Source organism: Manis javanica, chromosome 8 (genome assembly GCF_040802235.1).
Source record: "Manis javanica isolate MJ-LG chromosome 8, MJ_LKY, whole genome shotgun sequence".
NCBI lineage: Eukaryota > Metazoa > Chordata > Mammalia > Pholidota > Manidae > Manis > Manis javanica.
The window spans coordinates 63,566,155-63,592,239 of NC_133163.1; the positions used below are offsets into that span (position 1 = coordinate 63,566,155).

The 26,085-nt window shown below is 36.8% G+C and overlaps 1 protein-coding gene across 3 annotated transcripts in view; it reads left to right on the plus strand.

Moving 5' to 3' along the window:
- The first annotated feature begins 9 nt into the window (after positions 1–9).
- SNX6 (sorting nexin 6) overlaps positions 10–26,085 on the plus strand; it is a 52,603-nt gene continuing 26,527 nt past the window's right edge. For 2 of the 3 annotated variants that reach the window (XM_073211364.1, XM_073211366.1), the window contains exons 1-8: positions 10–107; positions 267–314; positions 13,563–13,667; positions 14,196–14,306; positions 16,387–16,508; positions 18,405–18,528; positions 23,812–23,907; positions 25,901–26,006. In XM_073211364.1, coding sequence (XP_073067465.1) covers positions 102–107; positions 267–314; positions 13,563–13,667; positions 14,196–14,306; positions 16,387–16,508; positions 18,405–18,528; positions 23,812–23,907; positions 25,901–26,006 — 718 coding nt within the window. In that variant the 5' untranslated portion in view covers positions 10–101. The remainder of the gene's footprint in view (positions 108–266; positions 315–13,562; positions 13,668–14,195; positions 14,307–16,386; positions 16,509–18,404; positions 18,529–23,811; positions 23,908–25,900; positions 26,007–26,085) is intronic. The other variant, XM_073211365.1, reaches the window with a different exon arrangement.

Below are 26,085 nucleotides of genomic sequence, written 5' to 3' on the forward strand. Positions count from 1 at the left end.
GCCCCCTCCTACCGCCCCCGCCCCGCCCCTCCCGCGGCCGCCGGCTCCCTCCGGCCCGCGGTGTGGAGTGCGCCTGCGCCGGCCCTCACCCCAAAGCAGCCATGATGGTGGGTGTTCTCAGCTGCGCCGAACCGCGGGCGCGCGGTGGGGGCGGCGGGCACGGGGTGGGCGCGGGGGCCGCGCAGGCCTGGCATTAATGTGTGTCCCTTTGTGTCTCCCCCACTTCATCTCCTCCCCCGGCGCGCTGGGCCCCGCCAACCCCGCAGGAAGGCCTGGACGACGGCCCCGACTTCCTCTCGGAAGAGGACCGCGGAGTAAGTTCTGGCCCGTTCTCGCTGACGGGACCCTCCATCCGCCGCCTTGGTGCCCGGGTGTGGTACGAGGAGGGGTCCCCGGCAGCTCGGCGCTGGTTCTCCGCCGTCCTCTGTTCTGTTTCCGTGCTGCACCGCGCCCCGCCCTCCTGGAGCCCTTCCTCCCTCGGCCTCTCGGTTCCCGGGTTCTCTCGATTTCTTGGGGACCCTCGGCCGCCGCCTTCCCCCTCGCTCGGCTCGGACCCTCCGGCGGGCCTCCTCCCAACCCGGGCAGGGTCAGATGGGAAGTGGAGGCCGGAGCTGGAGTCCCCAGCCCTCGCCACTTTGGGAGCTATGAAAACCCATTCTCAGATTTTCTAAGCTACACCTTCAGTTTTCATCCCCTTGGGGACTTTTCGATCGGTTGCTGACCACCCTTCCCTCCCTCGGAAACAGATACAGTACAGGCTAGTTCTAAATTACCCTTTTGGAAGGAATTTTACAGTCTCCGAATCTTAACCCTTTTCCAGTATCCTGCCAGATTTTGCAAAGTGCTGTAACCCAAGGTACCTTTGTGTTTCTTAATGTCCAAAAAATACATCTTTTGCAGAGTTCCCTTGGTATTATTTTGATGCCAATTGCATTACACTTCAGAATGAGTTTCCAGGGCTCCCGATTCATCACTCCCACTTCTTCCCCCATTTGCCTTGGCTGAAGGTTGTCTATCTGTATAGTGCTTTGTATTAGTGAGCACTTGCAAAATATTGATGTATTATGATTGCAGCTCAGCAAAGTTCCTTGGTTCCTTCACATATAACAGCTTGCACTTTAGTTTTCCATTTTGCTTTTACTTCATCATCTTGGATAATGTGAGACATATCTGTTCGTTGATTTTTGGTAGGTGATAAAATATTCTAGGATACTGTTTTTCAAGTGAAAAATGAGGTAGTACTAACTGATGACCTTTATAAAACCTTCATTTACAAAACCTTCATTAGGTTAAGATGCAGACAGTGCTGCATACTTTAATTTCATAAATAATGAATTAATAAATTTCCTAGTTTTTGTAAAAACATCGTTCAGAGCTGCTAGTTAGTGTGAAAGTATACAGGATTTCTGGTTATTTCTAAAAAACTAATGAATTTTAAAACAGCGTGTGTATGTGTAAGTAATGTGTATATACACAGTTTCTGGGATGAGAATGAAATTCAATGACACCTTATAAATTATATTTTGGATTTTAAAATAGGGGAAACCAGAATTGTTTAATGAAACGAGAAGGAAGAATTGATTATAGCACAGTTAAGCTGATTTTTTAAAATATAAAGCATTGGGCTTTATTTAGATAATAACTGTGTCTAATTTTTGTGGTCTATCAGAAAAAGCGAACAGGATTTGCTCTCGTAAAATCTGACTAAGGTCAGTAAAAGTATTAATTTTTTGAGTTGTTGATATGAAAAGTAGAGTATTTTCTTGTAAATATTTGTGTTCATAGCCTTATGCTACTTATGGAACTAGAAGCACTTAAGAATGTGTCCAAAACTTGCTTCATGTATTACAAAACTAAAGGGAGAGGGAGACAAAGCATGCCTGACCAGGAAGTTCTTATAGAATCTTGTAGATGAGAATTTTAATATGAAACTGGAAAAAAAAATTTCCATGAAGTAGAAAGCACTTAGAATGTCATGGTGAGTATGTATATCATGTCTAGTTCTTATTTGTGTCCTGTGGAACTGAGTGAGTCATAGTAATAATTATAGTTGGGCATTGTGTTAAGCACTGTCTAAGCATTGTTTAATTATATCCTCTCATTCATTATATCTGTTATATATCATCTTATCTATCATCTATCTGTCTGTATATAAGAGCTTTGTGAAGCTTTTAGTATCCCCTTTTTCCATAAATGAAGTCTGAAGCTCAGAAAAACTAGGTAGTCTGAGGTCACACAGACACTGAGTGGGAGACATAGATTTTATACTCTGTTTCTGACATCAGAGCCAGTGCAGTGTCTCTCAAAAGTAGTCTTGGAGCACTTGCATCAGATTTGGGGTGTTAGAAAATCAAAAGTTTCTGGATCCACGCTCTAGTAAATCAGAATTTCTTGAGGTGGGAAAGACAGCTACTTCTGGCAAGCACCAATGAAGATTCTGTTGTGCGCTAGAGTTTGATTACAGCTGCACAGAGTTACCCTGTTTCCTCATTTCAGAACAGGCCTATTTAAATTTCCTTATATTGTGTTTGTCCTAATAGAAATAGATTGCTATAATTAGAGGCATTGCATTTTTATCTTATTCAGCCTTTTAAGAAAGATAGTCTTGATTAAAAAAAAAACATGAAGTGCATATTTTGATAGGAGTTGCAGAGTTACTCATACAAGTAAAATTAAAGTCAATATTTTAAAATAAATTTAAGCAGCCTTAAATTTTCATCATGATGTTTAGAACAGAAGACAAATTTGCAGGTTAAGAAAATACTGTGTTGTAAGAAACTTAAAAGGCAGTCTCTAAGAAATAATGGAATATTAAAAATTACTCCTACTTTTTTATTTTTTCAGCTACACCTCTACATAAGAAGGTATTTTTCCCCCACATGGACAGTAACGTATTACTTAGTAAACAAACTTTGAAGCCCTTTGAAGACACATTTTGCTCTGATGTGCTTGTTAGATAGCAGCTGTGAGTGCCCGCCTGATGGCATAGTTGTCTTAGCATTTGATTTGAATTCTAAATAATACAGTTGGTGTTTTCAAAATTATTTCAGGTGTTATAACTACACCTCTTCTGGGCTCCTAGCCTTGCTCCTCCCTTTGTATTCCATCCTCATTAATGTCATCACTTTCCAGTCTTGCAGGGAAGAAACCTGCAAGTTACATCCTTCATCCCCGTATCAGAACAGTCACTGAAGCCTTTTTATTTCATCTTGGAGATGTTGTTTATCTCATCTGCCATTTGCATGGCCCCAGTTAAGATCCGTGCAGTTTCTTGCCTAGGTTGTATTAGTACCTGTCATTGGTCTCTGTCTCCAGTCTTTCTACTTGCCAGTTTAGCCTTTATATTACTTCTAGTTAGCTAACTAAAATGATTAACTCATATAGCATCACTAGTCAAAAGGATTTAGTTGGACCTCATTCTTGTTGCAGTAAGGTCCGAACTCCCTAGGCTAGCATTAAACAAACCCTTTCAGGCTGGTTTCATTTCTCAGTGTGCCCCCCCACCTTCATTCCCCGACCCCTGCCACTAAGTGTATTCTTGCCTGCTTGTCATTGCCCAAGCAATTGTGAGCTTTATTGTGCCCCTTATGTATACTTTTCAGTATTATGGAGTGGGGTTTTTTCCCTCAACTTTTTTTTCTTTCACTTGAAATTTGACTTATCTTTTAAGAGTTGGCCCAGATTTTTGCATTTCTTTTGTACCTACACAGCATTTAGCTTAAACACATTCCACATTTATTGATAGTTACTTCAGATAAAAAAGTGTCATAGGTTGCAGTGGCAGAGAATAAGAAGATGAATGTTGGCAGAGAAAAAAGAGAAAAGTTCCTACTCTGAGACCATCACAGTTTAGTGAGGGACTTAGGATAAAGTGCCATGGGAGTACAAAGGAGAGAGTGGTTAACTTCCGAAGGAAGAATAGTGAAAACGTAATGATAACTTCTCAACTGATAACAGCACTTACTACATGCTGGAAATTTTCCATATATTAACTCAATTCTTAAGTCCCTGTGAAATAGCTGCTATTACTCCTACTTTGAAAAGGAAGCTCAGTAAGACCGAGCTTCAGAGAAAGTAAATAAACTTGCCCAAGGTCATACAGCTAGTATGAGCTCAGGGCTGTTAGCCACTATGCTATCACCTAAATGAACTCAGCCTTAAATGTTGATCAGAAATTTTGTAAGCTCTTGGGGAAGGAGACGGCTTGCCAGTAGAGAGGATGACATGGGTAGGTAATTTGGTTCCACCTGAAGTACTGTTCTTCAGGCAGCAGGGGTAGATGCAGATAGTACAGGTAGAGTGTAAAGTGCATAATGATAAAGACTCCAGGCAGTGGGAAGTCCTGAGGGATTTTAAGCTGGGAAAGACATGCCCAGATGAAAATAGCATTGTAGATTACTCTGATGTAGAGGGTGGGTTGATTCTTCTTTTGAGAAAGCAGAGAAATCAGTTAACAGGCTATTGTAGTAGTCCAGATGAGAAGTAATAAAGGTAGATAGAAATAAGGCACTAGAAGAGGGGATGAAGGAGGGGACATAGCAAAGAGAGGTTTAGGAGGTAGAGTTGATAGTGATGCCGGGGTTCTTGTTTGCAGAGTCGAAGAATGAACTTAGCAAACACCCAAGGTAGGAGAGCCAGGTAGAGGCTTTTATTGAGAGATACAGTGAGAGGACAGATCTCCTGGCTCACACCAGAAGGGAACAAGAGCCCAGGGTGGTGCGTTGTCTAGGGGATTTATAGGCAGTTGAGGACTTTTGGGAACAGGGCTTAGGATGTGGACTTGTACCACCTGCCCTGCCCTCAAGGTGGGCTGGGTTGTTGTCTGTTTGCTAGGGCTGTTTACAGTGAAGTCACGGGTTATGCTGAGATACCCTTGTAGAACACTCAAACATTTTAGGCCAAGTTGCTCCTGGCCTTTTGATTTTTAACTGATCTCACTGAAGATGACTATATTCCTAGTCTGGTATCTTTACCCTAGAGAATTAGTGTGACCTTGACTTTGTGTAATGCAGAACACAGAGTTTCGATAGGGACTTTACATTGTTACATTGCTTTTGACTGTAAATATCTTGCCTTGCTTTTTCCAGAGGCCCTCACCCTACTCTGTCTAAGCCCATGGTGTCCCTGTCTCAGTTGGGTCTGAATATGGTCTGGGCAGAAGAGAAGGAGCAAATGAGAAATACAGGAGAGAAGAGTGGAGTTAGAAGGTAGATAATAAGTTTGGTTTCAGAGATGTTGGATTTGAAGTGCCTTATGAGGCATCTAATCCCTATCTTTGACAAACAAATATAAGATCTGTAAGGATGAGAATTACGTCTTTTCACTGGTCTATCTCTAGCACCTAGGACAGAGGTTGGTACTTTGAAGGCACTCGATTGTTTAATAAGTACATCCAGGTGGATATGTCTCCTTGGTAATTTGAAATTGTGATTGGAAACTTAGAATTGGAGTTAGGCAAGAATGACTGAGATTGCCAAGGCTAGATAGAACCGAGGGGAAACCAGTGGGCCAAGGGGAAGAAATGGACTAATTCACAGGGTTGAAAAGGGTAGGAGCAGAAAGAGAGGAGTCTCCAGAAGTTGAGAGAGTTTCAAGGAAGTGGTCAAAATGACCACCAAATCAAATATGTAGAAAGGTCAAGAAGACTGAAACATACTGGATTTGGAAATTAGGTACTCACTATGTGAAGGTTTTGTGAGACCAAAGCTACCTTGGCAAGAAGAGCAGTGCATAAGCAGTTCTTGGAGCAGACGTGAAAGTGGAATGCTCAAGTGAACAGACAGCTCAGCCTTCCCCAGGATACTACTTCTGAAACTAGAGAAGATGGTGAGGTTAGATTTGTTTGTACAAAGATTTACTGGTGGGTCTCAAGGAAAAGCAGCTGCTTGTGTTTCTTTTGAGATGTTGGAAGCAGGGTTACTTGTTCAGCATCAGGGTGGAAATGTCGTAGAGGCTTAAGGCATTAAAGTTTGAAGTAGCTGCTAAAGGGAATCAGAACAGGAGCAGAGCAAATCTGCTCAGGACTCCTGAGTGGTTTGAAGAGCCTACTGCAATTTGCATACAGTTAATTTATAGCAGATGGGTATAGATGGTTAAGACTTTTCTCTAGCCATACTTTGCAGCCCAGAAAGCAGAGAGAGATGATGGTTATATTGATCCTGAATGTGGGAATTTACAAGCTGGGTATGGCAAAAGAGTGGTGGGAGTTGACATGACCAGCAAAAGTATTGGAGTAACGTACCATGGAATGGATTCAAAAAGGAGGAAAGCAGAGAAGGTGCCAACAGACTAGAGATACACAGAAAGGTCATGGGACTGAAGGTATTGATATGGTCAAATTGTACACATAATGGAAGTGGTAGTGAGAAAAGAACAGTAAACATTTAATTTTGTGTTTTATTACATAAAGTTGATTGACTACTCACTGCAGACTTCTTGAAGGCAAGGCTTTTTGTTCCTTTTGTATTCTCCGCAATACCTAAGACAATTGTTTGCATATAAGTGCTAGGAAAAAGTTTATTAAATAAATGTATGTTAGCATATTGTCTAAAGAGTAGAGTGTTATATTTGTACTACTGGTGATAATAACTTTGACTTGGAGGGAATATATAGGTGGACACCATTAGTGGTACCCTAGTTGTGTTTTACTGTTTCTGGTGTCATATGTGAGAGGAAATCTGGTTGCAAATGCCAGTTGTGACCTCTCTAACCACACTCAGCAGTTCAAAATGTAGAAGTAAAGTTGATGACTAAATCCTAAATGTGGGAGTTTGCAAGCCACATATGTCAAAAGAGTTATGGGAGTTACAAGATCAGCAGGAAAGGCATTGCAATGACATATGTGACCTTAGTAATGTTTTGTTATTTCTGGTATATGAGAAGAAATCTGGTTGCAAAGGCATTTCCAGAAAATGTACCATCAACGATTGTTTTGACTGCTGGGTATACAGGCATGTAGTACAAATGTAGATGTATTACAGGAGTGATAAAATCACAATTGGTCTAAGAGTTAAATAGATTTAAAATTTGGCCTGAATTAAAGAGCTTAGCAAAATTTACTTCTGTCTCTTTGGGCTTTTTATTGATTATATTATAATTACCTGGAGACAATTTTTTAGCCCAGTTATGGTTACCACCTTTACTTTTTACTCCTCCCCCCTTTCCATTCAATGAATTTTTGTTGAGGGCCACCACTGGGAATATCGCAGTGCAAAAATCTGTGTCTTCCAGATGGCCAACAGACACATGAAAAGATGCTCTGCATCGCTATCAGGGAAATGCAAATTAAAACCACAGTGAGATATCACCTCACACCAGTTAGGATATCCAACATTGAAAAGACAAGGAACAACAAATGCTGGCAAGAATGAGGAGAAAGAAGAACCCTCTTATACTGGTGGTCTGAATGTAAATTAGTTTAACCATTGTGGAAAGCAATATGGAGGTTCCTTAAAAAACTAAAATAGAAATACCATTTGACCCAAGAATTCCACTCCTAGGAACTTACCCAAAGAAAACAAGGTCTCAGATTCAGAAAGACATACACACCCTTCTGTTTATGTCAGCAGTATTTGCAATAGCCAAGATGTGGAAGCAACCTAAGTGTCCATCAGTAGATGAATGGATAAAGAAGATGTGGTACATATACACAATGGAATATTATTCAGCCATAAGAAGAAAACAAATCCTACCATTTGCAACAACATGGATGGAGCTAGAGGGTATTATGCTCAGTGAAATAAGCCAGGCAGAGAAAGACAAGTACCAAATGATTTCCCTTATTCGTGAAGTATAACGACAAAGCAAAACTGAAGGAACAAAACAGCAGCAGACTTACAGACTCCCAAGAGGGGACTAGCGGTTACCAAAGGGGGAGGATGGATGGGGAGGGAGGGAGAAGGGAATTGAGAGGTATTATGATTGGTACAAATGATCCAGAGGGAGGGGTGGAGTCATGGGGAAAACAGTGGGTAGCACAGAGAAGATAAGTAGTAAAGTAGTGACTCTGACATCTTACTATGCTGATGGACAGTGACTTCAATGGGATATGGGGTGGACTTGATAATATGGGTGAATGTAGTAACCACAATGTTCTTCGTATGAAACCTTCCTAAATTTATCATCAGGTATATCAACGATACCTTAATAAAAAAAATCTATGTCCTCATAGAACTGACAGGGAGGACCATTAAGAAAATAAATAAAACATAGTAGATGATAAACAAGTGCTATGAAAAAATGAGGGAGGGATAGGGATTGTTTGGGGGTGGAGGAGTTTGAACTGCAGTTTTGTGTTTTTTTTTGGATTGACTATTCTCCGTGCTGTACTACTACTATCCCTGTGACCAACTTACATTATGACAGAATTTTTGTTCCCCTTTATCTCCCTTATCCTCCCTACCTACCCACTCCAGCCTCTCCCTCATGGTAACCACTGGTCACTTCTCAGTGTCCATGAAAGCTGCAGTTTTAGGTAGGGTGGCCAGGAAAGGCCTTCCTGAGAAGATGATAGGTTAGTAGACACTTGAAGGAAATGAAGGAGTGAGCCACACAGATAGATGTCCACAGGCAAAATGTTCCAGGTGGAGGGAACCATGGGTGCAAAGACTCCCGAAGTGGCTGCATGCCTGTGTTCAAGGAACAAGGAGGCCGTGTGACAGGGCTGCAGTGACAAGAGAAGTAGATTACCCAGAGAGTCTATGGCAGATGCAGATTTTTAGGGCCTGGTGGGCCCCTGTAAGGACTTTGGCTCTTCTTCAAGTGAGAACCCCTTACATTTTGAGCAGAGGAGTGATTTCTAATTTAATGGGATCATTCTGGTGGCTCTATAATGAATAGACTGAAGAGGGAAAAGGGCAGAAACAAAGAGACCGGTTGTGTTGTTGGACAATCCAATCTGGGGAGATCTCCCTGTGCACTAGGTGAGACCTTGATCCAGAGAGAGTTCTTGACTCTAATGGAGAAAGAATTCATGAGCAGGTTGAACAGTTGCACAAAGAGTAGTTGAGTAAAGTGAAGTCCACACTTGAGGGAGTTCGGCATGCTCCAGAAATCAGTGGCAGGGTAGGGTTCGGGTTTGTGGTCTTATAGCTGAAATTTAAGCAATGGATAGGTGGAATACTCACTGGAATATATGGGGTTTTCTCGGATTAGGGAGGGGATATCAGGGTGGGGGGAAATACCGTGGTACCCTCTCTTTGTCCTTAGAAGGTCTTCCTCAGAACTGTCATGGCACCAGGGGGTGTGACTTTTAGTATTCTAATGGACAAATAATTATCTTGAGGGGAAGTGGGAGTCAACTTCTCCATGTTGGAACCAGTCAGTTTTGGCAGGCCTGTTATCTATACCCTCACTCCCCACAACCCGAGAATAGTTTACGTGGAATGTTTAGAATATACACAGACATCTGTGAATGTAAACATCAGTCGAAGTCCCTAACCCCCTCCCCGCCCATGTCTGGCTTTCTGCCTACTAGAACAGTTTGGAGGCTGTTGGAACAATCAGAACTATTTTTCTTTTCTTCTTCCTCCTCCATCCACCCATCCATCTCTGTACATTTGCTTTTCTGGCAACAGATAAGGAACTGAATTTTGAGGAATGTTCTAAGGTGATACTTTATATAGTAAACAAGTCAGTGTAATACTGAATGTCTTCTTTACTAAGTATTTATGGAGAATTGATCAGCAATAGGGCAATGTCTCTACATTATTTTTCTAATGATACTGTATTTGTGTTGCTTACTGCCTTTTCTCAGCCTAGTTTTTGTCTTGACTGTGACATGAATGTTTAACCTAGTCAGTCTCTGACAGGAGAAAAAAAATTACAAAATTTATTGGCCTGAATAAGGATTAAACCAGTGAATGTAGTCTAAATAGAATTTCCTCAAACTGACCTCCCTAGTTGAAGAAAGTTGATTAAATGTTGGTGAATCACAAGTTGTTTGCTTTGACTCTTTGTCTTACTAAAAATTCTCTGAAATTACTGACTTTTCTCTAAACGAAGAAAATCTGCCTGGAAGATCTGTACATCTTATGTAATTAACAGTAAAGTTACAATATATTTGATCAAATCTAAGGTGCAATTGATTGGAAGATACACTTTAATGTACAGGAAGAAAGAATTGCCAATTAAACTGTATTTGTTATCAATTGCAAGGGATCCCTATTTTATGTGTGTTAAAATGTGAAAAATACACATTAGAATTGATGAAATAATGATAGATCAGCTTTCAGTGAAAATTTGTATTAATGTTGGGGATGATTTTATGTTCTTATCTGGCTTTTCCATTATGCATCTTAGTTATTAGAAATAGGACTTAAAAAAAATCCTTATGCGTGTGAAGCAAGTCTTATTGTCAGACAAACTAATCCTTTTTTATCTGCTCTGTTCCAAAGGCTCAGGAAATGGGGAAAAAACTATTTGGGTATGAGAATGAAAAAGCCACATTGTGATTGAATTAATAGCTGTTAAGACTATGTGAATGGATACATGCTTTCATTAGGCATACAAGAGAAAACATAAAATGAGTTAGAAAGTAAAGAAGTAGAGACATAAAAATAAGGAAGGGAACTTTTGGGGGGATGGAAATGTTCCATATCTTGATTATGGTGATGATTACGGGGTGTAACTTGCATGTTCTTTTAAACACTTCCAACTGTATACTTAAAATCTGCATTTCATTGTATGTAAACTATACCTAAAAAAATAGAATCCATAACCAAAAGTGGTAAATATGTAATAAAGGGATTTTTTTTACTGATGAAAGTTAAAATTTTAAAAAGCCCAGTGTACTATCCGAAAAAAGGTGGGGAGTGGGGGGTCAGAAAGACCATGTATTTGGTATATAAGGATAAGGAAATAGAAGAAAAAGAAATATTTTAATACATTTGAATAATCTTAAATTGGAAAAATCTTAAATTGAATATTCTATTCAAATATAGAAATCCTAAAAGGTGTGTTTCCAAATTGATAGAGCAGCAGTTAAAAATGTTTTTTGAAAATATACATGTAGATAAGAAATCTGGCAAAAATATTTTATATAATCATTAAAATATTAGCAGTTGAGATGACATTTTGACAGAATGTCAAAGACAACCCAGAAAATGTAGGTTATTGTTCCAAAAATACAGTTTTTAAGGCTTTTACCCCGAAGATTCTATTTTGATAGGTCTGTGGTAGGGCCTGGGATTCTGTATTTTTAAATAAACAGGCACCCAGGTTTATTCTTACCATTTGTGTTTGAGAAATAGACTAGGCAGTGAAAACATAAGAAGTGAATGAAGTGCCAGGGTTATTATTCCAAAAGTTTCCCATGGCTGCTGTAACAAATTACCACAAACTCTATGGCTTTTTAAAAAATTAAGGTATCATTAATATACGATGTTTTGAAGGTTTCACATGAGCAACATTTGTAGTTCAAGATTCACCCATATCATCAAGCACCGCCGACACACCTCATTGCAATCACTGTCCATCAGCATAGTAAAATGCTATAGTCATTACTTGTCTTCTCTGTGCTATGCTGTTGATGGCTTTTAACACAACAGAAGTTTGTTCTCTTACAGTTCTTCAGGTCAGAAATCTGAAATCAGGATGTCAGCAGTGCCATGCTTTCTGAGTCTAGGGAAGAATTAGTTACAACACTTGTCTCTCCTAGTTTCTGGTGGCTGCCAGAAGTGGCTCTATCACTGTAATCTCCACCTATGTAGTCACATTGCCTTCTCTTTTGTCTGTGTCAAATGTCTCTGCCTCTCTATTAAAAGTATACATTACATCTAATTGCTTTTAGGGCCTACCTGGGTAATCCAGGGTAATCCCCCTGGCTCAAGAGCCTTAATTATACCTGCAAAGCCCTTGTTTACCATGTAAGGTAATATCCACAGGTTCCAAGAATTTGGATGTGGCTGTCCTTTGGGGAGCCATTATTTAACTTACCACAATAAAACTCTTAAAGTGGCCTGAATGTGAAAAAAAGGAAATATTTCTTACACTAGAATTAAGGTAAGTGTTTGGATAAGAGGTAGGAAGGACAGTTTGAAGACCAGATGAGACCAAATAGAAACAAGAAAACCAATTACAGAGTACTTGCTGATGTTTCCAATATTGCAGAAAAATGAAGTAGTTGGAAAATGTAAAAGTAAACTTCTTTGTAATTCAAGGTAACTTTTAATTTTTTTTACCAGACAGTGGGCTGCATATAGCATTGACTTCAATAACGATTTATTTAAACATTTTTATATATTTATAGCATAAACTTAGTATCATCACTATTTAAAATTTAAAGCTTATTAAAGTTCTCAAAGTTTTTGTAAAAGGCCATTGTAGTAGCATACTATCTAAATAAAGAGTGATTACTTTCTTCTGTGAATCTTATTTTGGATTTTATGTAATTATACTTATTTTTTTTTAAACATGTCTACTTAATCTAGAACCAGTAGTACAAAATGAAACTGTGTTACTTTTTTCCTTACTGATGAATTTAAACACACTATTTAATGAAAAACTTCACGAAAGTAATTTTTTAATCACAGGATTAAAGAAGGCTTACTTTGTTCCTATTTATAAAAGTAATAGGTGCATAGAGTAGAAAATTAGAATAAATGAAAATATGAAGGAAGTCTACTGCTGTTTACATTTTGTTGTTCCCTGTAAGCCTTTTATGTATGCACTTTTTAAAATGTAATTGAAATCATAAACAGTTTTGCTTCCAGCATTTTTCCATTGACATTGTAATTGTAATTTGAAATAATGATTAGATGAGATTCCCAAAAATTCCCTGGTTTTACAACTAGAGTGTTTGAAACAGGCTAGTTAATTAGATTTTAAATATTTCATATCTTTGCAGCTTGCTAAAACTTTCTTTTATCACTTAGTGTATTTGATTCTTTCATAAATCTCCAAATTACTCAGAAATGTTAGAATCTTTGTTTGAAGGGGAAGAAAAATGGATGGAGTTTAAGAATTGTAAGTAGAATTATGGTAAAAATTTTAAGTGCAAGAGTGTTCTAACAGACTTGTAAATGAAGCCCTTAATAGAGGACGTATCCAATTCTTTGAATGTATTATATCATAGGAATTAAAGTATTTATTGTATGTTAGTATTTTACATATGTGTATGTATTTAATAGTTCCATTGCATATTTCTGAATTAAAATAAGCAATATAATTAAAATTATTGGCCAGTATCCCTTTTATATTTTTGTTGTTCTTTAAGGTAGACACATTCCTTAACTTTAGAACAGTTAAACTTTAATGGACTCTCTTGGAGAAGTTTAATTTTTGGGTGAAACTTTAATGAATCATGATTAGCCAATTGACTCCTATAAAGCCAAGGTATAGTTGAATGGTGTGGAATGAAAACTGGTTACAATAATAACAGCCAAAGCACCTGCCCCCAAAATATATGGTATATGTAAATTAAATGAACTTGAGCACTTTTTTAGATTTAAGATTCTTTTGCTATTTTAGTTGTGTTTTGTTTTTGGATTGTCTTAATATTTGGAGGAAGCATGAAATTATATAAAAGTCCGCAGACTTTTCACTAAGATATTTTCTTTTTCTAGCTTAAAGCAATAAATGTAGATCTTCAAAGTGATGCTGCTCTGCAGGTAGACATTTCTGATGCTCTTAGTGAGAGAGATAAAGTAAAATTCACTGTTCACACAAAGGTAAATGTGATTTTGTACTTGTATTATTTTAGCAATTTATTATGTTAATGTTACATATGTAATAATAATATATTGACTGGAACTTTGTTTTTCTGCAACCCCGACCCACCCCTAAACTTTTGTTTTGAACCTAATTAGAAAGAAAGCTTATAATTTAGCTTATAATTCACTGCTGCTACTTTAACAAAGAAGTTTTAGGGAAATGTACTTCTTAAGATTAACATTTATTTTCTTTTCAGATTGCAGATCAATTTTACTTTGAATAGTTGACTTTGATATATGTTAATAGGATGTCTTTTAAGTAATGGTAGCAGTATAATATAAGAAGTAGTAGTCAACTCATTCTCTCCAAAGACTTCTAGGATAATTTTGGGTATCTCAGGATTTTCATAATAGAGTTTAAAAGCACTGATAGTCTTTTGTATGAAACTAATCTTTAAAAATAAGATATAAAATGTTTATTAAGACCTTTTTAGTGTAATTTTGATTTTTATCAAAAAAAATTTGAAAGAATCTTTATTTTTGCAGAGTTCATTGCCAAATTTTAAACAAAACGAGTTTTCTGTTGTTCGACAACATGAGGAATTTATCTGGCTTCATGATTCCTTTGTTGAAAATGAAGACTACGCAGGTTACATTGTAAGTATTAAGATTCCATTTTAATCCCATTTTCTAATTTTCATAGATGTTTTATTATGTTTTGACATCTTGTTTAGCATTTTTAGTGAAGTTATGTAATTCATAAAAATTTCCAGTTATAAAACATATTTGGCTACACCTTTTATCCTGAGTTGTCTGGTTTCAGAATGTGAGGATATGGGTAGATGTTATCTCCCTCATTTAACCTTAAATTCTTACTATTTATTAGAATTGAAATGGGCTGGTCCTAGGGATTAATCAAGGGATGTTAGAAACCATACTGGCTTTGATTCCTCAGGTAGACAGATACTTAAGGGTTGGCTCTTTTAGAATCTAGATGTGTCCCACGTGTTGTACCTCAGTTGTTGACCGACCACATTCAGATTTCTGTAGTTTGATTTCCTTAAAATCATCCTGACTTGATTCCATCTACATCCTATGACCATTCCTTCTTGGTCATTTGCTTCTTTTTCTTTCTACAGCTCAGCGTTTGGTGGATTGTTGGCAGTGCATTCTTGTATCTTTTTTTTTAAATTACCCATTTGTATAAAGGATATAACTCAGGAATGGCTGAAAGGAAGAGATGCCTAGAACATGTGGGGATGGGGATTGGTGCAGAGCTTTTATGCCCTCTCCAGACCACCACCTTCCATGTTCCAGGCATGTCAGTGTGTTCACCAACTTGGAAGCTCGCCTCTTCCCATCCTGCTTCCACCTTTTTTTCATCTTCTTGTGTGATGGTATTTCTCACTAATTTCTCCTTCCATCGACCAAACACTCCTCACAGATTAAGACCGTGTTTTATTTATCTTTACATGCCATTGTTTAGCATCAAGCTTGGCACACTGTAAATGCCATGTGTGGACATTGTTGAATGTGCTGAACTTTACTTGATACTTCTTTCCCTGTTGCTTCCTTGGTATAATCTTTTTCTTATAGTCATTCATGTTTCAACTCTTCCCCTACTTAACCTTTACTTCCTCTTAATGTTATTTGCTATCTTCCATCATTTCCCCCTTAACTGTTCTAAGATAAGTTACCTTAATATCCTTTCCTTGAATGATGTGTTTCTTCCAGATCTTATATTTTTATTTAAGGTAAGTGCTTACTGAACCCCCTTACTGTGGGTTAATAGAATGAGGTTTGTCATTAATCTCGGTCTTATTCTCACTTCCTGCTTCTGGTATACCCCTCCAATCCAGGAATCCTTTTGTTTTCTTCTTCTTTTTCTTTTTTTTTTATTTAAGTATTGTTGATAGACATTCTTCCATTGGTTTCAAGTACACAACACAGTGGTTTAACAGTTACCCATGTTATTATATCCTCACCCCCTCTAGTGCTGTTACTATCTATCAATGTTACAGAATCATTAACTGTATTCTCTGTGCTTGCTACCATCCCCTTGACCAATTTATATTATGAATGGGAGTTATTGTGCCCCTTTATCCCCCTTATCCTCCAATCCACCCACCCCAACCTCTTCCCCTTAGTAACCACTAGTCCCTTCTAGGTATCTACATAGTCTACTGCTAATTTATCAGGAATCCTTTTTAATGTCCCTTGCTGATTCATATTCTTAGTATTCATTCATTTACAGAAACAGAATATGCTGATTCATATTCTTAGTATTCATTCATTTACAGAAACAATATACATAAAGATACTATGAATTCATTAATTTTTCAAAAATTTATACTTATATCATTCATATACTTTTGAAAAATGGTGTGCATACTTGCTATCCATACTCATTTAGTATCCACTTGAGATGAATGCATGTATGCATTTGAGAAGTCTAGGTTGCCACATAGGAATCTGCAGATTGGAGTTTGTGAGCTACTGTTCTAATACCAGAAAATAGAACTCTGGTATATTTTTTCCTTGGTATAAAGGACCTCAAGGATCTTAATTTCTAGACCTAGTCAGATTTTCTGAATTGGGGTATTCCTGATGGCCCAGGTCATTCAGGATGTCTTATTTGGTGGTAGTATTAACATAAAAGACAGTCTTTTATGGTGGTAGTATTAACAACTGCTGCAAGAAATAATCATCTTTAAATTAGTGATTTGGTTCTGTACAGATTCCACCAGCACCCCCAAGACCTGATTTTGATGCTTCAAGGGAAAAACTTCAGAAGCTTGGAGAAGGAGAAGGGTCAATGACAAAGGAAGAATTCACAAAGATGAAACAGGAACTAGAAGCGTATGTGATTTTTTTTGTTGCTTTTGTTAATTGTGCTTGTTTTACTGCCCTTGTCTGGTGCTCTCTGATAATCCCATCCTTTTCAATCATTTCACCACTGTGACCCTTTCTGGAAGATGCCGGTTTAAGCCACACAACCAGTTCTAATGATCATGATCAGAGCCTACAGGAAAATTATAGAATAATTGTCTGTTTGTAAAGTTTTTTAATTAATGTTTTAAGTAGACTGTGAAAATTGAAAATGAAGGATCTAAAAGTTTATGAAAAAATAGGGGAATGACTTTTTAAAGTAGAACGTAAATCATTTTTTATTTACAAGGTCGTAGTCATTGCCAACCTGGTTCTCTTTTTTTCTAACACGTGTGTACAACCAGAACTTCTATTTCTCACTGAAGTATGCACTGAGCAACTCTGCATATACTGTTTTCTTTTTTGAAAAGTGTGTGTGTGTGTGTAAGTGTAATTTTCCCCCTATTCTTTTCTCTGCCTATGGCTTCTGGCTAAAGGGAAAAGATTAGGAGCCATGTAACAAGAGGACAGTTTTAAAATGTATTTCATTAAAGTGATTATTATGGTTTCATATATACTAGAAATGTATTAAGTCCTTGAAAAAAATTGATATAATTTTTCATTTTTAGTATATTTTCTGAAAATATAGAATCTTTTCCCTTGTATTAAGTATTTGACATAATTTTGGGTTTGCTCTGTATTGTTTTTCAGTATCTTGAGAGTTAGACAAGGAAATAATTTCCTTGCATTATCACCTCCATCACTCTTTTTCTAGCCATTTCTTTCCTTCATGCATTTCCTTTTCTCCTCTTCCACTTAGTTTCAATTTTTAAGCATATGTTCACACTGCCATCAGATTCCTCTTCAGAATGCTAAGCTCTCTTGACATGATAAATTAGCAAAATAGGTCTTTGTTAAGTGTAGGTGACAGATATTTTAAGAATTCTGTCACTACTGGGTGAAAACAGCAGTCTGATAGATAAATACTTTCATAGTTCATAAGACTGAAAACTGGAAATTAGCAGGGCACATTAATATTGAAGAATCTGTGGTTTTCCAGTGGCCCTGATCATGATTCTTTTGTGGTCCGGTTAGGGGTTGGATAACAGAGAACCTTGGGTTTATTCTACTGGTACCTCCATCCTCTGCATCCTTCTTTTTTGTCTTCACTGAATGACTACTCTCACAGAGATCAAACTTCTCCCAACATTGGTCCTGCTGGTTTGCTGGTATGTAATACTTATACTCCTTGCACGTAGTTGAAGCAAGAATATTGGGCCTTTTCCATGAGTTTCTTTTTTTCTTCACACTGATGTATTATTATTATTATATGATCACTGTGATTCATTGATGATATTAAAATATTTTAAACACAGTTCTCCAATGTAATGGCAAAAATTAGTCTCTCCACGGTGTGTTTTTGTATGAGTGTATCATTAGATGAAAGTAATTGTTAATGTTGCAAATACGCTTACCGAGATTTGGGTTTTGATTTTTTTTTTTTTGTACAAAGGTGTTTAAAAATAGTAATTTTTTAGAAATGAATCTTGAAATTGTATCAAATAATTTGTAGTATATATTCTCTGGAGGTGAAAACAAATGTCCTTCTACTTACCTTTAACATTAACTTCCATAGGAAGAAAAGTTGATAAAATCTAAAAATATTAACAGTTATGCAATAAAAACTATTAACTAGCATGAAGTCTTTTCAGAACTGGATTTTATATATTTCATTAACAGTTAACTGAAACCTTTGTTTACATGGATTATATCTTTGTATCTCTTATTTTGCAGTTAGAATAATTCAAGTATTTGTTGAAAATATTGTTGCAGATGATTTTCTAGTTGATACAGTGTTTTACCTTTAATTTTGTGTATTTTTTCTAGAGAATATTTGGCAATATTCAAGAAGACTGTTGCAATGCATGAAGTGTTCCTATGTCGTGTGGCAGCCCATCCTATTCTGAGAAAAGATTTAAATTTCCATGTCTTCTTGGAATATAATCAAGATGTGAGTATTGAATTAATTAAAGCAGTGTCCAAGTTTATTTTTAGAGTCATTGGAAAAGACAGGGGTTAGAAAAGGCTTAAGGCCTTTATTTATAATGTTCCTTTTTTTTTTTTCAAGACAGTTTAAAATGGCACTTTTTTCAGCAATAATTCAATATTTCAGTAGAACTTCAGTAGATTACTTGAAGAAGTAATAGTAAGTCATTTTCCTACATGGGACATTGATTTTTTTTCCTGAATTGTGAACTTTTTAAGAAATACGATTATCAAATTGATGAGTGCTCTTAAATTGAGTTTGGAGTCTTCTAAAGCCTTATGGAGAATTCCAAGGAGGTGCTTGAGCTAAAGAATTAGAGATTATTTTGGATTAATCATTGACTATTATCTGTTTAACTAACTGATCTTTAGTGCTGATCACTCCTAATTCCCTCCATGCCTAAAAGTTCTGTACCAGTGCAAGAAGAGAGATTGAGGTGGTTACACTTTAAAGGTTTCTTTAATTCATGGTGCTAGCAAAAAAGTTTTTAGTGGATGGATGATAAAGATCTTAGGATCTGTACTTGGATGAAAGATTAACTTAGAATTTTAGCAGGAAACAAATGTAGCATAGTGCTGGTTTAATTACAAGTCAACATCAAGATCAAAGTTTTTTTTGTTTTTTTTTTTTGAGAGGGCATCTCTCATATTTATTGATCAAATGGTTGTTAACAACAATAAAATTCAGTATGGGGGGGTCAACGCTCAATGTACAATCATTAATCCATCTCAAGCCTAATTCTCGTCAGTCTCCAATCTTCTGAAGCATAACAAACAAGTTCTTACATGGTGAACGAATTCTTACATAGTGAATAAATTCTTACATGGTGAATAGTACAAGGGCATTCATCACAGAAACTTTCGAAGATCAAAGTATTTTGTGTGTGTAAATTTACCCTTCTGGTTTGGTTTTAGTAGATACGATGAAAAAAATGCCTGAGTCAAGCAATAGAGAAAATAAAGTTTTTTGAAAACAGTATAAAGTAACTCAAAGAAGCACAGCACTTTTAAACATCGTTACTTTCACAAGCATGTATGTGGTGTGTCGTACTGCCATGTGGTTGTTTATGACTAGAAATTGTGAAAAATGCTGACTGTGTCATGAATACAAGAAGTAAAAATAATTCATGAGTAGGATTGCTACAGAACCCATGGAAACACATGATAAAATGCTGTAGCATCACCCTTTTGCCTTTATGAGTTTGGTTTTGCTGGCCCTTGTTGGTAGAGCAGCATAGGTATAAAGAGGCTTGGTAGTGTCTATGTAAGATCACTTGAGCTAAAGCAGTGTCCAAGCACTCCAAGCTCTGTCCCATTGCTGCAGCCTTGTACTATCTAAAGTTATATATGTGTATTTTTTAAATGTGTGTATGTATTCGTTATCTATCTCCCTCTACTAAAAACTTAAGCTCCCTAAGAGTAAGACTTAATTTTTCACTACTGTGTCTCATTTTAGAATAGTGCTTGGCAATTTAGATGAAAAAAATATTTTTTAAAATAATAAGTGAAAGATTATTAAATGTTTAGATTAGCTTAATAAACAGCTTTTAGAAATCACAGGATTTCGTATATTTTCTCCCACCAATGTAGATTTTTCTTCCTTATGAACTAATATATGCTTAATAGAGATAATGATGATGCATTATTATAATCCTTTTAATATTAGTAAGTGGTATTTTAGAGAAAGCCTTAAAAAGATGGACTGGAAAGTGTTTTGCAAAGATTCTTTAAATAATTAATAGCAACTGTGTTAACACATTAGATTTTAGGCTCCAAGTTAAAAGGTTTCTCTCTAACTTGTTCCTAATGCTGTTTCTCAGACCTTCACTCAGTTCAGTGGAGCTGGGAAAGAAATCTGTATCTGCCAGTCTGTCTAAGTTTTAGAAGGCCATGGGACTGACAAGCTATTGAAGTAGGGCTAGGTTGTCTTGAAGTCTAAAAAGGCCATGGGCCATCTGAGGGACCTTGTTTCAAGACAAAAGCTTGTTCCAGCATTTAGCTGTATGAGAAATGGTCACTGCTGTAAGAAATGATTGCCTTTACCATATTGCTTTACTTAGTGTATCTGCCCACCTTCTGTTTCCAGTAGGTATAGTCTGCGTCTCCTTAACAGTAGATTAAATATTTAACCTATTTGAAACCCTAAACTCCATTCAATTCTTACTACCTCATCAGTGGCCACCCCAGGGCCTTGCCTCACAAGTGCTTAAGCCCTAGTATTATAGACACTCCCAACCAAAGCCTTCTGTCCTTCAAGCTCTCTCTGTTCCCATTACGTCTGTTCTTTGATTCACCATACATCTAAACTCTTACCTCTTCTGCATTTGACCCTGTTAGCCTTTTTACTTTTGTCTTTACTTTCTCATCTAGCTAGAGTGCCTGCTCTATCATGTGTGACAAGGTTATGATTTTAGACAGCTCTCTCCCATTATCCATAAAAGCTGATTTCAACTTGCAGCAATTCCTCTTGATCAGAAAATGGTCTTGTTCACAGGAAAGTAGAAGCCAGTCAGAAAATTAAATCCCTGAACTTCTGTATCCCCTACAACCCTTAACCACTTGGCAGCCACACTTTTTTTTTTTTTTAACTTCTTCCTTTCCAATCTGGATGCTTTTCATTTCTTTTGCTTGTCTTAACTGCTCTGGCTAGAAGCTCCAGTACAGTGTTAAATAGGCTAAATAGAGGACAAGTAGTGAGAAGAGCAGACATCCTTGTTTTGTCTCTGATCTTAAGGGGAAAGCATTCACTGTTTTCACTCTTAAGTATGATAGCATTGTGTTTATCATAAATAACTTAATCAGGTTGAAGAAGTTCCCTTCTGTTCCTAGTTTGTTGAGCGTTTTTATCACGAAAAGGTATTTTTATCTCGAGAAAGTACATCTATTGAGATAATCGTGTGGTTTTGTCCTTTATTCTATTGATGTGGTGTATTACATCGTGCCTTTCCATTTTGATTTAGCTGTATGGGATCCCATGTAGTTCTTATCTTTGGGATGTCTTATGACTGAGTTTTCCTCTTCTGTTAACTCTATGGCTATTTCCCAGTCTCCTTAATGGGCTTTTTCCTCCACATGTCTGTTCATTTAAAGCTGATACTTCTAAAGGTACCTTATTGAGTTCTTAAGAAGTCTAGAAGTTATCTAGACTTCTAGGTCTATAAAGGTCCTCCTAAGTGACTTCATTACTCCTATGGCTTCAGATACTCTAATATGCTGTTGACGTACAAATCTGTATAGCTCCTGAGTCCCAGCCCTATTCATTTCACAGCCTCTCCTGACAAGCTCCATTTAGATGTCCCCTTGGCATTTTATCCTCAGGTGAACTCTTGTTTAAACCCATGTGTCCTTTTTATATTCTCTATCTCAAAGAAGGTACCACTGCCTCCCAGTTACTTAAAACCTAAAAATTACATGGGATTCCTACTTCTCTCTCTTCTTATTAGGAATCACCAAAATCCTGTGTATTTTACTCCCTTACTAAATTAGGAATGTGTCCACTTCCTTCCATCACCAGACCTAAAGATTAGTTCTGACTTTGATAATCCTTATGGGTTATTGAAGCAGCCTCTAACTGGTCATTCAATCTTCATTCTTATCTTTCTCATCACTAAGTCTGTAGTTCATTGGGTGCTCTACTAGTACGCTATGAATACCTCTAACATTATGTATTACTTCACACTATATTTAATCATATGCTTGCTTCTCTGTATCCTCCTTAAAGTAATCATAAGTTACTTTAAGAGTGGTGACCACCTCTTCATTATCTTTATATTCTTGATACCTAGTACAGGACATGACTGTAATACACATCTGTTAATGGTTTGTTAAATAAATGAGTTATAATTAATTACTATAAAAAATGAAGTAAAAAAATAGCACAGTGTGTTAGGAGAGCTAAAGATAGAGCAGTGAATTCTAACTGGAAGAGATTCATGTAGAGATTACTTTTTATTTGTATGTTTAACTCTGAATAGAATTTTGTTGGGAGAGGAGGTGCCATTTCAGGAACAGAGGAACCTAAAAGTTCTTCTGAGAACTATTTGGAATAGTTCTGTTGGAGTTAGGGTAGTGGGTGGAAAGGCACATTGAACCAGATTGTTAGAAGTCTTGAATGCTAGAGGAGATGAGCCTTCATTCTCTGAACACTATGAAACTGTAAAGTTACTGAGTAAGGGAGAGATGCTTAGAATTTGATTTTGGAAAGTTATCGCAAACAACAGAATGGATTGGATTGAAGAGGTGAGTGATACAAACTACTAGTCCAGTGTACTAGTCTAGGCAAGAGATAATGGCTTTTACTAGGACAGTGGGAAGTGAAAGATTGCAGACATTTGCTCATAGAATTTGAGCTGTAAGAAAAAAAAGTTGTAGGTTATGTCAGAGTTTTTAATGAGAGGTACGGAGTTTTAGGAAACATTTAGAAATCTGAAAAACTGGTTAGGTGAAGGGGCCATGAATAGGAACCAGTAAGAGGAAAAATTGAGTACTTTTTGAGTCATCTAATGTGAGGTAGCAGAATCTCCATGTAACGATAGGATGTAGACAATTGGAAATAGGATCTAAGGCTCAGGAAAGAGTTTAGGGGTAGTGATAGAGATATGTGAGTCATTTACATAAAGTTAAGCATTGCTGCCATGGCAGTAGGTAGGGACATTACATAGGGTGTTCCTTCATGAGCACCCTGATGCTGTAAGAGATAAAGTCAAAGAATGCTTCTCTTTTGCCTTTAGGTAACCATTCGTGCCATTCAAAATCACCTTTTCTGTCCCTTATGCTAAAAATTGCTGATCCCCAAAATAGGGCAAGAGATGGTATTTTGATGAGCTCAGAGTGAAGAATTCTCAGGATATATTTTCACAGCTTTTATAGAATCATGATGGTATATGGTACTGCAATAAATTTTAACTAAAAAATCTTAAATAAATTTTTAGCTTTTGTTATATAATAGTGTTTTAAAAAGTATAAGGGGCGTATTTGCAACAGAATTATCAAATATACTTATGAAATTTGAGATATCTAGTCCTTATTGTAGATCAACTAAATTTGAATCACTGGAAGTGAAACCAAGCTCCTCTTTGATGTCCTAAAGTTTGAAAACTGCTGGTATACGTGATGACATTGCCACTTCATTAAGTTTAAGAACTAGGATCCTTTTGAGGTTGTCATTTTGATGTCAGAGAATAAAGGAAGCACTACTTTCTATTTGTAATCTAAAAAAAATGCTAACTTAGATGCACCTTTATTTCAGTTGAGTGTGCGAGGAAAAAATAAAAAAGAAAAACTTGAAGATTTCTTTAAAAACATGGTTAAATCAGCAGATGGAGTAATTGTTTCAGGAGTAAAGGTAAGATTTTACTTGATTAACAGTTATTGGTTTGAGAATTTACTTCTTTTAAGAGGGAGCTAGGTTGCAATATCAGAGATGCAGAAGATTATATTAGGGTAAAAGAGATGTTAGGACAGTAGTATCCTTTTGCCTGGGAAACTGGTCCCCCTGCCCTGCGTTTCACTCTTTGGAGAGCTCCCTCCTCCAGGGGCTGAGAGGTCTGCAGGTCCAAGGGGGTTTGCCCACCTGGAGCCCACACCCCTGTCATCTAAACTAGACAATGCTCCACGTATATAGAACCCCATATTTCCTTGCCTAAATCCCAAGCCTTCTTCCAGCTCCTGTGTGGGCTTCTTCCCTGAGTTTATTCTCCAGTGGGTAGACTGCCGCTGGTGTGTGCATGCCATGAATGGTCAAGGGGTGATCATCGGACCCCTGGATAGAGGAGAAAGGTGCTGGGGAGATCAGTGAGCAGGATGGAATGTTTGACCACATGCAAATGAGGTCCCCCTGAGTGCCTTATAGAGCTGCAGGGTGGGGCATGAATAGGAGGAGCTTGCCTCCATTTGGCCTTACAAATTATGTTAGGGGCAGACCTGAGTTCAGATTTGGCATTAGAAGAGCTCAGTTAAGGTTTTAGTCTGGTCTTTTGTAGTCTCTGAAACTGTTTTCCCATCTTGAAAATGTGGTTAATAATACCACCTCGTTCACAGGATTGTTGGAAAGACTGAATGAGATAATATGTGTCAAAATATTTAAATTAATTATCTAAATGACACTTAATTTTTCCTTAATGATACTCTTAAAATGGTAGAAGAATTGATTTATCTTTAAAATATAAGAAAAATGTTTATATTACATTATTAAAATATAAGAAATACTATTAAAATATAAGAAAAATGTTTATATTACATTATCAAGCAAATATTAAGAAAGTGATTAAGAATGCTGCTTTATCATCGTTGCCTGTTTTTATAGATACTTCTACAGGTATTAAGTAGGTGTGAAGTACTGTTTACTTGATTTATACTTTCATATTTTCAAATAGTTAATCAATTGATAGATATACTGACAGTACATGTGCTATAGCTACTTTCTAATAAGGACTCAGCTTACTTCCATTTTAATGCTGCTTATGCATTAATAGTGGACATTTTTCTTAGCATTAAGTGAAAGTCACTGTATTGATTATTATTTTGATGAGCTTATTAGTAAAATAATAATGTTTTGAACACTTACAACATAGTGTTTAGTGGCCAACATTTTCTTAATCTTTACTACAACCCTGCAAAGTAGATAGTTTCATCCCCATTTTTACAGTTAAGAAAACTGATTCACATGAGTTACAGATTTTAATGACATTTTGTCAGTACTAACTTCTGCTTTTTGTGTTATATTGATGTGGGTCTCAAATTATATCATTTCAATTGGTGCTTTTTCAATAAACAATTGCTATTTTAGATGGGAGGAAAGTTCTGTTAATAATTGTTTTAATGTATTTCTAGCTTCATTCCAAAAAAGTTGAGGACAGTTGTTAATACAGTAATTGCTCCTGGATAGCTGATTTGGTGAGGTTCCCTAAAGCAGTCAGAGAGGATCTAATGACTAATACCTGGCAGCCTTTAGGAATATCCTATAGAATACAGAATAGCCTGAGAGAAATAGATTTTCACTTGTCTATCATAATTTTTTTCTCAAAAGCAATTGATCACTCCCTCTGACAGTAATGTATTTGTTGGAGGGGCAGGATTGTGTAGGCAGGAACACGTTTTTTTTTCATCCTATAAAATGTGACCATTAACTACATGGGGAACTCAAAGCCATCAGCTGCGAAACCATAGATTTCTTGATAGATAGAAATGCATGTTTATCAAAGTTTGAACTTGTTAGCTAGATTGATATAACACCTGATTATTAGAGGATAGCTCTGCTGTTTTACCAATAAAATGATCTACATATTACACAAAAGCAAATAAGTGAAAAAAGTTCGTATTTTCTTTTGATCCTATAGGATGTAGATGATTTCTTTGAGCATGAACGAACATTCCTTTTAGAATATCATAACCGAGTTAAGGATGCATCTGCTAAATCTGATAGGATGACAAGATCCCACAAAAGTAAGGTTTTTCTCTTTGGCTAAAGCTTAAAATTTTTAATGGAGTAATTATAAAGTTACTTTGTATTTATAGTCTGTAA